The sequence below is a fragment of the Astyanax mexicanus genome, chromosome 5 (genome assembly GCF_023375975.1).
Source record: "Astyanax mexicanus isolate ESR-SI-001 chromosome 5, AstMex3_surface, whole genome shotgun sequence".
NCBI classification, from domain to species: Eukaryota; Metazoa; Chordata; class Actinopteri; order Characiformes; family Acestrorhamphidae; genus Astyanax; species Astyanax mexicanus.
The window spans coordinates 10354691-10370442 of NC_064412.1; the positions used below are offsets into that span (position 1 = coordinate 10354691).

The 15752-nt window shown below is 37.4% G+C and overlaps 1 protein-coding gene across 5 annotated transcripts; it reads left to right on the forward strand.

Moving 5' to 3' along the window:
• The first annotated feature begins 579 nt into the window (after positions 1 to 579).
• On the forward strand, positions 580 to 15592 carry pbrm1l (polybromo 1, like). 5 transcript variants are annotated; one of them, XM_007253379.4, is made up of 30 exons: positions 580 to 722; positions 2807 to 2953; positions 3513 to 3610; positions 3758 to 3905; positions 4216 to 4374; positions 4518 to 4634; positions 4774 to 4842; positions 4966 to 5064; positions 5166 to 5251; positions 5472 to 5563; positions 5844 to 6057; positions 6185 to 6326; positions 6501 to 6589; positions 6769 to 7048; positions 7588 to 7693; positions 7800 to 8451; positions 8996 to 9207; positions 9420 to 9590; positions 9773 to 9930; positions 10042 to 10296; positions 10403 to 10548; positions 10672 to 10829; positions 10972 to 11155; positions 11304 to 11502; positions 11697 to 11898; positions 12008 to 12199; positions 12655 to 12819; positions 13963 to 14021; positions 14503 to 14707; positions 14797 to 15592. In XM_007253379.4, the coding sequence occupies exons 2-30, from the start codon at positions 2822 to 2824 to the stop codon at positions 14958 to 14960; spliced, it is 4953 nt and encodes a 1650-aa protein (XP_007253441.3). In that variant the 5' UTR covers positions 580 to 722; positions 2807 to 2821; the 3' UTR covers positions 14961 to 15592. The 5 variants fall into 5 exon arrangements, with proteins under 5 accessions (XP_007253441.3, XP_022531375.2, XP_022531376.2 ...); XM_022675654.2 differs by having other exon boundaries at positions 595 to 675; XM_022675655.2 differs by having other exon boundaries at positions 595 to 675; positions 12008 to 12121.
• The last annotated feature ends 160 nt before the right edge of the window (positions 15593 to 15752 follow it).

The following is a 15752-nucleotide window of genomic DNA, read 5'->3' on the forward strand; positions in this document are numbered from 1 at the left end:
ATATTACCAAGAATATTGTCATATTATTTTAGACACATATTATTTAGAGACACTTTTTATAAGTTAGTAGACCACTTCAAAAATATCGGTTTCTCTGATTTTATTATTACTATTTTTTTTTTTTGTTGAGTAAAATGACATTGAACACTGAACATATGAATATTCCTTCAACATTTTATGCGAAATGAGGCTTTGGAAGGTATTCATACATGCTCAGTGATTCTGTGTTTTCCCAGAAAATCTTACAGAGCTTCATGCTTCCCTCTGCTGACAACTTGTTTGGAGTTGCGGATTTCATTTTCCTGCATGGCTTAGCACACTGCCTACACTACAATTGGTAAGAAAGATTGGCTTCCAGCCATAATTATCAACAATAAAACAAATTAACGCTTAAAATAGATCATCTATATAGTATAGAGTTTCACATTTTGAACTGACTTACTGGAATAAAGTAACTTTTTAACTATATATATATTTTTAGATGCACTACTATAAGTACAGTCTGTGGGTAAACGCTGCAGTTGATGCAGAGAATGTGAAGGAATTACAGGAAGGCGGAAAAAGACTTTTATTATGCTGGGTTTCCGGCGTCGGTTAGCAAAGGGGCGGGACTTGAGGCTAGCGGGGGAACGTTAGCTCGCTGGCTAACTGGTGGTCGCTGGAGCTCTGTTTATGGTGAATAGTTCCTGTAACGTTTAAATTAAGACACATTTTATATACGGGTGAGTAGCTGCATTTATGAGCTTTCTGTGTATGATATTTGTTAACGGCGGGTTAAAGAACATTTGGGTTTAGACGGTTAGCGATGTGTGGAGCATCAGTGTGAAGGCGCTGTTAGCTTAGCGCTGTTAGTCTGAGCGCTCTATTGTTTGAGCTGTTATAGAGCCCCGGCTGAGCCGGTGTGAGAGTTAGCTGTTTGGCTAACGGCGCTGAACTGTGGACGAATTAAAAGTTACTTAAAACGAATTAAATCCTTAGCTAAGTTAGCTTTAGTTTGCCAGTTATGTTGCACGTATTTTAAACGTAGATAGCAGCTAACCTACTCGGTTAAGTGAACTGTAAAACATTGCTAGTTAGCTGACTGACTCACCTAGCTAACTAACAGCTAACCAGTGTTTGTGTATTATTGTAAGTTACTACCGCCTTGTTTAATTAAGTTAAATTTTACTTTGTCGTTATACTGGACTGATAGCTTACATGGGTTCAAAGATCTTCTGTCTCAGTAATACATAAAGGACATGGGGTTTAGGATTTAGTAAAAATGCAGTAGACACAAAACAAGACACAACACGACTTAAAGACTGTTTATCTTAGCTAACCTACAGTAACTTGCCAGTGAAAAGTTTCAACTGGTACACACCTTCTTTTCAATGTATTTTCTTTTCCTGATTTGTTTTTAAATTGTAAATTTAACATTGACATTAAAGCTATACAGGAACACATGCAGAATTATTCTGTGATCAAAGTGTTAAACAACCCAGAATATGTTTCATACTTTAGATTCTTTTAAGTTGCATATATATCTTTGAGGACTGATCTGCAACAGTTTTCTTAGCGTCTTCAAGGAGTTCCTGGAGGTGCTGAACAATAGTTGAATCTCAGGTTTAGATCAGGGGATTTTGTTTTGTTTGATGCGTAACTCCTGTGTGTCCTTTTAATTGTTTTCATGTTTTTATATTAATCTACAATGTAGAAAATACATAAAAAAAAACATTGAATGAGAGTATGTCCAAACCATTGACTGGTACTGTGTGTATAGTAGAAAACAGGGGTGTTTGAATATATCAGTATACGTAAGTATCACAATGTTTTTTTTTTTTTTTATGATAATCTATCATTATCAGTTCAAAAATCGGTTCAACAAAAATTTCAAATGCTTTGTTTTGGGTGACTGAAGGTGCCTCAGCAATTAATACATTGAACAAAAAATAAATGGTGTGCCAGTTTAGATGGCGATACCTTTCAGGGAACACAAAAACACATGACTGTTGTTATTGTTTATTAGTTGTTATTGATTTCTTTAAATATCCACAGATTGTAGAGCATTTCAAGTTAACTTTATCGACATAGAGGTTTTGCTGACTAAAATGCAGATACAAATTTCAATTATAATACTAAACAACTTTGCAACATGTCTTGCCTATGTGTAGTGTTCAAATACCAATCTTCAGATTTCTGCCCAAAAATGGCAATTTATTGCCTTGTGTACAGTATCTTGAATCAACATCTTAAATCCCCTGCATCATCATACATATTATATTGCCAAGTTCTTGCCAATACACAACCATAGAAAACAGGCAATAAACACAATTGTATACACGTGATTTAAGGTGCAGTTATTTTATTAAGAGTTCAGAATAGTAAGGTGTTTTATGTAGAGAGGGGGAGTAGTCTGTCTATCTGTAGATTATTTTAAATTAGTTGATTGGATATTTTTGCCATGCTCTCCATCCCTGTTTCCTGTGTCTGGCTCCTGTTTTAAATATATATATATACACACACACACATTTGTTATTTTAATCTAATGTGAAACTCCATATTAAAGTAGGTCATATGCAAGTAAACATATATGTTAAAGAAAGTAGGTGAATTGTGTGATCTAGTTTAAAGAACAAACCTTGGTTCTAAATTTCTCCTGGTTTCCTCCAGCAAGTGTGCATTTGTTCAATTTTATTACCAGCTTACCAAATGTATCGTCATTAAGCACTGTTTTATCAACCCGAGTGTTGTTGATTGCAGTTAATATTATTAGATGCCCATTAGTAAGGGCTACAATAATTTACGGTGTTTTGTGGCATATTTTCAGGTATCTGCTTTTCTTATGGGCGCCAAGAGACGACGCACCACCTCTCCCTCCAGTAGTGCGAGTGGAGACTTTGAAGATGCCAATTCATCATCTCCTGCCAGTGGCTGGAAAAGGAGGAGGAAATCTAATGTCCCTGCTGTTGACCCAGTGAGTTTGTTTAAATAGCTTTCTGGATTTCTTTCTGAAATTAAGTATTGGTTTGTTTAAATCTTGTTCTGTACAGTTCCAGACTGTTTGTACATTGTCACATTCGGCATTTCTTGTAAAAGCAGAAATGCTGATGATGAATTTTATCCCAGCTTTGCTGCAGTAACAGCCATGCCTGTGTGGTGATGCTTTAAACTTGATACTGAAACATTTGTTGGATTGAATTAAGTCAGTGAGGCGAGATACAAGACAACTATATTTACAATATACATGTTGAGGCATAGATGGAAAGTGACCTCTGCCATTAAACCATTTGTCACACACACAAGGATATTGTGAGGACATGTGCCCGGAGTGGTGGGCAGCCGTTGCTGCACCTGAGAAATAAGGCCTTGTTTAGTGGCCCAACAATAGTAGATTATTAAACACGTCATCCTTAACCCAATACTCTTACTCCTGAGCCACCACTTTCCAACACAAGCATGTGCAGAGATCATTTCAGCTCAGATTTAAAGCGTGTTTTTAACACCTAAATACATGTAATGTGGACCTTCTGCAGATTGCTGTTTGCCATGAACTGTACAACACTGTCAGGGACTACAAAGATGAACAGGGGAGGCAGCTTTGTGAGCTGTTTGTTCGTGCTCCGAAAAGAAGGTATTTTATATTTACTGCATTCATTTAAATATAAAGATAACTAAAGACTTTTAATTTTCAGGCTTTCTACAAATAGTTGTCATGTTTATTTTAACTATAGAAATGTCCTCAATGTTCCTCACTTCAATCCCTTTGTTTGTATTTTAGGAATCAGCCAGATTACTATGAGGTGGTGAGCCAGCCCATTGATATGCTGAAGATCCAGCAGAAACTCAAGGCGGAAGAATATCAGGATGCAGAGCAATTTTGTGCAGATTTTAGGCTGCTTATTAACAACGCCAAAACATACTATCAGGTAGCTATAATTATTATGCTATTTATTTTGGGTCATACATTATGTTAGCCCAGTTGTTTAACTGCTACTACAGTTAATCTTTGATATATAGTCCGTTTTTATAAAAACATTTGTTGATTAAATGTTAATTTATTAAGTGTATGTCAGTGCTTCGTAAATTTAGTGTTTAAAGAGTTATCAATTATCATTTTGTAAGCTATGGATGGACAAATGTAGATACATTATGCATTTTGTTTCTCTGGTTTAGGTTTTTGCCTTTTTTTTTTAATTAGTTTCACTGATAAGTTGTTGGTCTGTGTGCTTCGTTTAGGCTGACAAACCAGAATACAGGGCTGCCTGTAAACTGTGGGCTGTGTTTTTAACCACAAAGAATAATCTCCTCCCTGGAGGAAATAAAGAGGAAGCAGATGAGGAAGAGGAGGATGAAGGAGAGGATACTGACAACCCTGGAGTCTCCACTGAAGAGGAGGTAAAGTGTCCCCTGATTTTGTTAATGGTGTAAGAATATTTCATGCTCTCTTATTGAAAATGTGTATTTGTTAGGGGTGTTTATGATGGGCTTAATAAAATTCCTGTTATCATAACTTTCCAAATTCTCTTTTTAAATGTTAGACATCTCCCAAGTATCTTAAGGGGCTTTTAGAACAACTTTTGGAGGCTCTTGTCTCTTTCACTGATCCTTCAGGGAGGCTAGTCAGTGAACTTTTCCAGAAACTCCCATCTAAACTGGTAAGAGTTACTTTAAATTTCTTTGCATTATATATATATATATATATATATTTTTTTTTTTTACCAAAGATTAACATTAAATTAACATTTTATTGTAAATGTATAACTGACCACATTGTATGGTTTTTCCAACCTGTAGCAATATCCAGACTACTATGCTGTAATAAAAGACCCAATAGATTTACGGACCATTGCTCAGAGGATACAGGTATGTACATGTCTTTTGATTTAACTATAAAATGTGCCAAAATAAGTACACTAATAACCAATAGATTATCTGCTCTTTAAAAGTAAATTTTTATTGTATTTATGTCATTGCATTCTTTCACAGTTGGGGCACTACAAGTCCATCAGTGCCATGTCAAAGGACATTGATCTTTTGACTAAAAATGCCAAAACCTACAATGAACCTGGATCACAGGTTTTTAAGGTAAACCTGTTTAGGTTCACTCAAATTAGAATCTGTATCAGTCTTTTAACTGTGTATTTAGTGTTAGGTTAATTTTTAATGTCTACGTTTGTTGTTTAAAGGATGCAAACACAATCAAGAAAGTCTTCAGCCAGAGGAGGACTGAAATTGAACAGACAGAACCTACAAAATCCAGCCTCCGCATCAAGTAATTATACTGCTAATTTCACTGAATGTTGCTACATTTAGGAGCAGTTTCCATGATGGGAATTAAGCCTGTTCTTGTGCTACTCATGCTTTTGAATAGAGTTTTTTCACTGAAAGGAGAATACAATATAGTGTATGATTTAGGATTAATCAGTTTCTGGGAAACTGCACCTTAAAGTTGTAGTTTTGGCTTCTGACATTTTGTGTGTGTGCTTTGGTAGGAACCGGAGGTCTGCTCAGGGTGATCGTCTGTCTGCTATTACCACGGCCCTCCAGACTGGGTCAGAAAGTGATGAAGACTCTATTCTCTCAGGTAGATTGGCCATACTTTTTATGTCATCTGTTTTTAAGTATGCACTCATCAGCTAAAATTTTATTTGTTACTGTAGTCAAATAGTTTTTTCTTAAAGCTTACAAATTGCTCTGGAAATTTTGTGGATATTCTTTTTGCACTAAATTATGTTGAGACTTTCATACCTAATCTTTTTTTTATATACAGAAGATATATTGCATACTTTTTTTGACAAGGGACTACAGCTTTCTTTCTCCCCCCCAAAAATCCCTAAATTCTGACCAAACATGTCCTGTTCTAGGTTCTGTAAAGTATAATGCTGGAGATGACTCTGAAGGAAGCCAGTCTCGCCTCATTGCGACGGACCCCATCAACCAGTTGTATCAGGCAATTCGTGGATGTCGTAACCCTCAGGGGCAGCTCCTGGTTGAGCCTTTTCTCCAGCTTCCCTCACGCAAAGAATACCCTGACTACTACCAGCAGATCAAACACCCCATTTCTTTCCAGCAGATCAGGTACCAGGACACCATCACTAATGGCCCATGTGTGTCCAGTACATGTACAGAGTGGACTGATGTTTTCCTTATATGTGTTTTTAATAAGATTATTTAACATGGATTTTTGTAAACCTTTCCTTCACAGTGAGAAATTGCAGAATGGGGAGTATGATGGAGTTGACCAGTTAGAGTCAGACTTCACAAAAATGTTTGAGAATGCAAAACGCTACAACGTCGCAAGTTCTACAATATACAAGCGTGCCCAGAAATTGCAACAAATCTTGCAGGTGAATAGAGTTTACTATCAGCAACACTCAAAACTGGGTGTTAATATTAAATTAAATTCACCTTTTTGCTGTTATTTTATATAGAGTTGAACATGTACTTGGTTTAGTGTGTTAAATGATATGGAAAATTACAGTGTAAAAGAAAAAAAAAAACTCTGATTTTGTGTATTTCAGGTAAAAAGAAAAGAAATCGGAGATGATAATGAGGGAGACAGTTTGCTGTCACCCATGAGCCCTGATACAGGAGCCAACAAGAGGAGAAGGTATATTTTTCTGTGATAACTAAATGTGCTATTTATTTATTTTGTGTATATATGTGTGTATATGTATGTATGTGTGTATGTATATGTATGTATGTATGTATGTATATCTATTATGAAAACGTATACCACAGATATTGTCAGTATTATTAATTGTCTGGTCTACCTTAATCGTGTTTCAGCTACAAGAAAAGCACCAAAAAGAACAGAATGAAAGCTTTGTATGCAGCATTGACCGAGGCTCGAGAGCCAGGATCTAATCGGCGACTCTGTGACCTCTTCATGGTTAAGCCCTCAAAGAAGGACTACCCTGACTACTACCAGGTCATTCTGGAGCCCATGGACCTTCGTACCATTGAGCACAATATCCGAATTGACCGTTATAACAATGAGGAGGCTTTCATAAAAGATGTGAAGCTCATGTTCCGCAATGCTCGCCACTACAACGAGGAGGGATCTCAGGTGAGTGCTGAACACCAAACTATATTTAGCAAATGCTGAGAGTTTTGTTTTAGGTAAAGTGTTATTATGTAGATGTTTTCTATCAGTTAATGAATAAAATCCTATTTTTTTTGTCTTTGTTGTTTACAGTAATCCTCAAATAAGATATATTGCCATAATCATTCTTAAATAATAGCATAAGTAGGTGCAGTAAGAAGGGGATCACTGTTATGTCTGTTCAAAGGCTGGTTGGTCTCTCTGTTCAGTACCAATAGACTGAAGCATGTTTGTATGCAGGTTGTTGCTGGTAACCAGTATTTGTTTTATATTGTCATTTGCTTTAAATAATTTTGATATTTGCATGTTAAAATTAACATTTTAATTGATATCCTATAGTAGTAGTAGTGCCTTGTTATCTTGGAACAATGCCTAGAAGAGCTTTAATTTTTGTTAATTATTATAAATTAGCCTCCTTACACAATACTAACAAGGCTAACTAACAAAATTTTAATGTGATTGTTTCATTTTGATCAAATTTTCCCTTTTTATTTTATGTGCAGGTTTACAATGATTCAGGCATCTTGGAAAAGATTGTGAAGGATAAGCTGAAGGAGCTTGGACCTGCACCTGAAGATGATGATGTAGGCTCCCCCAAGGCCAAATTACGTATGTTGTGTCACTTACTAAATATGCATATCACAGTTTTTTTGTTGTTGTGCCTTCTTGGAACATTTTGATTTTTGCTTTCTAACATCCACCTTTTCTTACCCAGGGAGGAGTGGGGGTACAGCTTCTCCTAAGAAAGCTCGTTCACAGACCACCCCCTTGCAGCAGAAGCTTAGTGACCTCTTTGAAGCCATTCGCAATTTCACAGACAACCGGGGCCGTCGCCTCAGCGCTGTGTTCCTACGCCTCCCCTCCCGCTCTGAGCTGCCAGACTACTACGCTGCCATCAAACGGCCAATAGACATGGAGCGCATTCGCAGCCATATGGTTCAGGGCCGCTACCAAGATGTGGAGTCCATGGCTGAAGACTTCATCCTCATGTTCAACAACGCCTGCACCTACAATGAGCCAGAGTCCCTCATTTACCGTGATGCCCTTCTGCTGCACAGAGCCTTCTTAGAAGCCCGTCGCCGGCTGGAGGAAGACGATGAGGCATCTGCGGCTGTGTCTGTCGCTCCGCTGATCCGTGAGCTCATTCGGAGCCTTTTTGTGTCTGTGATGAGCCACCAGGATGATGAAGGGCGCTGCTACAGTGACTCGCTAGCTGAGGTGCCAGCTGTGGACCCTGCCAACCCAGAGGACCCCCCGCTAAATTTGGAGGTGATCCGTAATAACGTGGAGAATGGGCGCTATCGTAGACTGGATGTGTTTCAGGAGCACTTCTTTGAGATGCTGGAGAAAGCCAGACGTCTTAACAGGTGAGATACGGTCTTTCTGGTTATAAGGATTTATAGTAATCAAACCAACACGCGTAACTAGGCTTGTTAAAAATAATTACATTATAATAAATGGACATGACAATAATATTTGATAATTGTGATGTCATCTGTTGTGTTTGTTATATATGTGAACAAACGTGCAAATAGTGAACACTATTTTAGCCAGTCAGGCGATGACCAATCAGTGCTTCAGAAACTCTGACTCCATACACACAGTGTGGACTGCAGTACCGGTAGTTAGAAAAAAAAAATGTCTTGTATAATTGCCTTGTTATGGTATTGTCATGTCAGTGGCATTTAATGATTTAAAAATGTCTGGGAAGATGTTATCCACAAAGGATGTTATCCACAAAAGATGTTATCCACAGGCCTTCACATTATACACATAAATGAAAGAAGGATGATTTGGATAATTCTCATCGTTTGTATTTGTAAAAATAGTAATTATTTATATATATATATATATATATATATATATATATATATATATATATATAAATTGTATTTATCCTGTTCTGTGCAGAACTGACTCTGAGATCTTTGAGGACTCTGTGGAGCTCCAGCAGTTCTTTGTAAAGATCCGAGATGAACTGTGTAAGAACGGTGAAATTCTGCTGTCCCCAGCTTTGAGCTACACTTTCAAACACCTGCATGCAGACATAGATCAGGAGAAAAGAGAAAAACTGCCTCAAGAAATAGAAGAAGACCAACTCAAAGGAGAGGAGGAGAAGAAAGGCAAGTGTCTATTTTTGAGCCTTTGTTTTTATTATTTTATTTTCTAATTAAAGAAAAAAAGAGCTCAATAGGATCGTACTTTATTTTGGTAAAGTAAAAGAATAGTGTACAATATAATATGTAATATGAGTTTAACGCTTAAGAAACCATTGTAAAACCACCTTTTATGAAAGCCTTGCTTGTGCATTCATGAGTAGTGGTTGTTCTTCCAGATGAGGAGAAGGCAGGTGGTCCTACAGGGGAGCAGTGGTCTTCAGATCCTCAGAGTGCCTGCTTTGAAAACAGCACTTACAGCATAGGAGACTGTGTATACGTGCAGCCAACTGAAGCCAACCTGGAGCCACACATCGTCTGCATCGAGAAATTGTGGAAGGATGAAGATGGTGAGTAGAAAAATATGGTTTTGATATTTTGTAAATTCTCATTGACTCAGCAATTATCTGAGACCATGGACTGCATGATGCCAAAATCTTTTTTTCAAAACAGAGTTGTAATATGAAATAAAAGGTACCTAATAGTTGAAGATGCATAAAACAAGCTTCTCCTTATTTTTTATTTTCTGCAGGTGAGCAGTGGCTGTATGGTTGCTGGTTCTACCGTCCAGCTGAGACATTTCATCTGGCTACACGCAAGTTCTTGGAGAAGGAAGTATTCAAAAGTGATTACTATAGCAAAGTTCCACTCAGCAGGATACTGGGCAAGTGTGTAGTCCTGTTTGTGAAGGTAAGTTGAAAATAAACCTCTACTGGTTATACCATCTCACTGTTCTGTTTTGGGGGAAATTTCATGTTTCATAAATACATTAACACTGTTGTTGAACACCTATTTTCAAAGGACTACTTCAAACTGCAACCTGAAGGCTTTAAATCTGAGGATGTCTTTGTCTGTGAGTCTCGTTACACAACAAGGACCAAGACCTTTAAGAAGATCAAAATGTTTTCCATGCCGTCAAGTTCTGTAAAGTTGGTGACTCGTGATGTGCCACTGCCAGTTGTTAGAGTTGTTTCCATGTTCGTCAGTGCTGCAAAACGAGACCAGGAAAAAATGACCAATTTTGCTGTTGGCAGCCAAGAAGGCTTTATTGATAAAGTATGTACCATTTTTATGTGCTAAAAACATTTACTGCAAGAAATTTAAAAATAGATTTTTTTTGGCATTTTTTCTCACTTATGATTTCCACACTTGCCACATGTAGGAAAGAGAGGATGTTCCTGTAGAGGTGGCAAATGGTGAACCAGGGTGCAGTTACTATGAACAGCTATCCTATAATAACATGTGGCTGAAAATTGGTGATTGTGTCTATATTCAATCACAAGGGATGGAACGGCCACGAATTGGCAGGTAAGCAAATAATGAATTCAGTTTATCAGTTTATTTCAGTTGTAGCATTCATAGTATTTCATATTTCATTTGCGCTTAATTACACATTAAAGAGTATCTTCATTTCATGTTTCATGTGATCAGGATTGAGAAGATGTGGATGCATGATGGAGCTGGCTTCTTCTTTGGGCCCATATTTATCCAACCTGAAGAGACGGAACATGAGCCCACCAAGATGTTTTACAAACATGAAGTGTTTCTCAGCAGCCTGGAGGAAACCTGCCCCATGACATGCATTACAGGTACAGGTGTTTCCTAGTGTTTTGGACATGCTATCTCTTTAGTTTAACCCTGACATGACACCTTAAACTGTTGAAGATTTAAAAATTTGCATAGCATGGCCATCATTCTTTCTTTATTGTTCTATTTCTTTTCTCCTTATAGGAAGGTGTGTAGTCTCTTCTTTTAAGGACTTCATTTCCTGTAGACCTACAGAGTATGCAGAGGAAAATGTGCACCTCTGCGAGAGCCGCTACATGGAGAGTGAGAAGCAGATGAAGAAATTTAAAGGCCTGAAACGATTTTCTCTCTCAGCTAAGGTAGTGGATGATGAGGTCTACTATTTCAGGTGATTTGATTAATTGTTTGGTTACAGGTTGCTATTATTATTTTATCAGGAATTAGCATTTACTAATTTATGTAAGTTTATGTTGGCTGTCCTGTAAATTTCAATGTCATGTGAAACATAACATAGGAAAACTAATGCACTTTTGCAGGAAGCCTATTGTAGCCCAGAAGAAGCCCTCTCCCCTGCTGGATAAGAAGATTGAAGAGCTGGAGGCCAAATTTGCAGACATGGAGGATCTGGATGATTTAGATGACGCGGACGAAGAGGATGATGAAGCACCAGCGACGCCTTCATTGAATCAGGCATCTGTCACTAGTGACATGGACTTACCTTACACCCCACCGCAGGTCTTGCACTTTCACACAGATCTTAAAAACTAGACATTTACATGATGTTAAGAGTTAACAATAAACCATAATTTACTATAAATCAGTTTTACTAGTAAAATATGAATCAGATCAGTCCAGATTAAATAAATTGAGTGTCTAAAAACTGATAACACGTTTTAACATTTATTCTCTGTACTCCTGTTTCTGCACAGTCCACACCAAAGTCAATGAAAGGTCTGTCCAAAAAAGAAGGAGCCAAGCGCAAAATCAACATGAGTGGCTATATCCTGTTTAGCAGTGAGATGCGGGCGGTAATCAAGGCTAGGCACCCAGATTATTCTTTTGGAGAGTTGAGTCGTCTTGTGGGTACAGAGTGGAGGAACCTGGAATCCACTAAGAAGGGGGAGTATGAAGGTACATTCATCTTGATTTAGCCCTTGATCTGTTTTAATCCCAGCATAATCCCAGACAGCACAAATTGTATCTTTAAAAAGTTGGTATCTTGCATGCTGTCTGTACACAGAAAGGGCAGCTAAACTCGTGGAGCAGCAGGAGCGAGAGAGAGCCTTCCAACAGCAGCAGCAGCAACAACAGCAGCTGCAGCTTCAGCAACAGCAGCAGGCTTCCCCAAGAGCAGGTACCCCAGTCGGGATGGGGGTGGTGCCTCCCCCAACTGCTATGGGGATGCTAAATCAAGCCATGCCACCTATGCCAGGTAACCCCAAATCCCATTCAACCCCTTTCCCCAAGACAATCAAGATGCAGCATCTGGGCACCCTCCAAAAAATCCCTTCATCTACTGACCTCATCCATAACCCAACTCATTCCCAACATTCATCAGTTATAACACACACGCCAGCACCCCCAAGTGTATCTAATATGCTTTGGTTCATAATGCTGGCGATTTTGTATGTATTGAGTGTGTAATAATTGATACTACTTCTGTTTATTGTTTTTCTTTTTTTGCATGGTTTCTGTCTTTCTGTAACATCACATGCAAATACTACTTCTTTTCTGTCATTTGTCTCTCCTAGGTTTGACACTTATGGCTCATGTTATTCATTCTAACTCACTCCTCTAGACTTTTATTTTGTAGTGCATGACTCCAGACACATTTGCATGTCACCGATGCATGGATTCTTTTGTGTTGTCTCTCCCTTCTCACCCAAGGCATGATGGGAAATTATGGCCCACCCTTCATGCCTATGCAGGGCCCTCCTGAAGGCATGATGGGTATGGGTGGCACGCCTCCTCACCCTATGGGGGTGCCCCCGCTGCCCCCTCAACACTACTTTCCGCCGGGCATGGCTGGGTACCCTGGTATGCCCCCTCCTGGTAAGAACAATCCCACAAGCAAGCAACCCACCACCCAATCAGGGACAAAGTTATGTTATAGTAAACGTCACTTTTTTACCCTCTATGACAAGAATGATATTTTAGAAAAGTAGAAAAAGGTTATTTTTTTTTTAAATAAATGTTTTGAAGATTGCAGATAAGAATCTTATATAAAATGTAATTTCTATTTTCACTTTTCGTAGCAAACTTAGCATTTTAATCAGATGTTTTAGAGCAAAGAAGCATGTATTCTTCCTGCATAATGGTGCCTGAAGTTTACAAAATAAAAAATATTGGAGGATATAAACAGCAGAATATACTTCTCTACATATTCTTACATAAAGGATTTTTTTTTATTGGCATGTCGTGTAGTTTTGAGGCTGGTGTGGTGGTGTTGGCTATGTGTGGATACCTACTTATTTAAATATTTCTTCTAGTCCTTCTAAAATATAGGCTAAATAGATAGCTCTGTATAGGTAATTACAATTATATGTTCTATTTAGAACAAAGTAAATTAATAATATTTTTTTTTACTGATTTATTTATTTATTTATGTATATACTCAAATTAAAACTAAAATTTTTGACTAAAAAGAGAATCCAGATTTCGGCATGTACCTTAAACATCTGTGAGCATTATTAAAAACAAAAGCAAGAAAATTCTGTCTTAGACCATAAAGTAATGTGGTCTTGCATTGGTGGCTGGTTTGCAGTAATCCGTGTGGCAGTAAACTTTTTTTTTTATTTTATTTTTTTATTTTTTTTTAATATAACTGCAATTGTCATAATTGATTGATTTATTATTACAGGTAGACGAATCTGTCTCATTCTCCCTTTACTGTGATATTAAGTTGCTGATGATGGCAGTGGTTTATTGTAGTTATTTCTCACTTTCTCACCTATCCAACTGTTGGACTTCTTTACAATCTTTACAATTTGCACATGCAGTCACCTTTATTCTACTAATAAAAGTTAGTTCTGTAAACACCAACTAACACACCAAAGACACACATCACACTAATTTACACCTTTTAATCAATGTAGACACATTTAGCAGTTGCTATTTAAATAAGCAAATCTATTAATAATCTAATGGATCGCCAAACGTCACCATCATTTTCTTTTTTTGATCTTTTTTTTAAAGGTGTATTGGGCCCTGTTATGAATGGAAGTCCTGGTCCAGGAAATCCTTACGGCCTTCAGGTGAAGATTAATTTTAAATATAAATTTTACTATTTACTTTGCCGCTTGTACAGGTACGAGTAGTACAGGTACATTTGAATTTGTTTGTACTCATTCCTCAGGTCAAGCATTTTATAAAGTTTTAAGAAACCTATCCATATATACATATTGTCTGTAGATGACCGTTTAAATACAAGTGTGCAAGATATCAGTATGTCTACGATGAGCACATAATTACAAAATGTGCGGGTTATAAAACAATGTTGAATTTGTGTAACAAAATAGTGTATCTGCTTAATACAGTAGACTAATCATAGTTTTCTGTTATCTTATTATCCCAGTCTTACTGTTGTGTGCAATCAACCTAACTGAAAAAAGAAAAAAAGCTGATTCTGATTGGTCCGTGATGTCTGAGGCTGTTTTCTTGATGTATTTTAATTTTAGTTCTAATGCTGTCTATATGCACAGTGAACTGCAGGTCTAATGCTGTTTCCTTTTGTAGATGGGTGCATACGGTCCAGGGCAGCCAGCTCCACCGCCATATCCAAGCCAAGGTCAACCTGCTCACCAGCAGCCAGTCATGCCCATGTTTGTTGCTCCACCTCCCAAACCACAGAGGCTCCTTCATTCAGAAGCCTATCTAAAATACATAGAGGGGCTTAGCGCAGACAGCCCCACAATCAGCAAATGGGACCAGAGTCTTAAGGGTAATAGAGAAAATTAAGTGTCCAGATTGAAACCTGTTTATTTATTTTGAAAACATTGTTACAAATCAGTTTTTGCTTTTTCATTTTAGCTCAAAGGACAGACGGTCGCCTGAGCAGGGAGCAGGAGAGCCGTCTTCCTTCTCACTGGCTGAAGAGTAAAGGCGCTCACACCACAATGGCTGATGCGTTGTGGAGACTCAGAGATCTGATGATGAGAGACACTCTCAACATCCGGCAGGCCTACAATCTATAACCCTTTAAACTTTTGATGCTCAGGATCCTAATTTATGCAAGACTATACTTCAAACCAAATCTAATATCCTTTCTAAAGCAGCTGGTTGCTCAGTATGTTTCATAGCAATAAAAGAGTTCATCTTATTTTGTTTAGAAGTAAAGGTTTTAGTAATATCCGTGGTTACATTTATTAATGCACTGGAGTTGTCACAAATGCATTAGCTAATTTATAACTACTGATATGGAGTTGTCATATCAGCAGTGACTGAAATTTTTAGAAGAATTAAGATGAAATATGGTTACGTTGCTTCATTGTTTTGATCAATACATGTATTTTATTGGCTACACTTTTGTTGAGTTGAACAGATGTGTAGCGCTAACATCTCAGACACTGATATCTATGAAATATGTCTCTGGCTTTAACCACTTGAGGTCTTATTTATGATGTGAACACATCAGGTGGATTAATAATACAACAAGGTCGTATTTTACCAATCTTTTTTATAAAGGTGCAGAATAAGCTCTGTTTATCATTATTTTATTGATGTGATGTTTTTTGCATTTTGTATGGTCAGAAATAAGGCAGATGTGTGAGTTTGTACTTCAGTCCTTACCTGAATATTTCCACATAAAATTGACAATAAGAAAATACACTGTTGGTTTCTTTTCTTTATTTAAGCAATCGTGACTCTTTGTCATAAGGAGTATATTAAAGCCTCAAGAGTTGTACAAACAGTAGCAATAGAACTTAAAATGCAATGCCAAAGGGAGAATGGTTGTGGATTTAAAATATAATTGTCAGAAAAAATTA

Bases quoted from the DNA above. Each gene is read 5' to 3' on its own strand.
- pbrm1l (XM_022675654.2), top strand. The intron at 2,954-3,512 runs GTGAGTTTGTTT...GACCTTCTGCAG, and splicing joins ATGTCCCTGCTGTTGACCCA to ATTGCTGTTTGCCATGAACT. The intron at 3,906-4,215 runs GTAGCTATAATT...TGCTTCGTTTAG, and splicing joins ACGCCAAAACATACTATCAG to GCTGACAAACCAGAATACAG.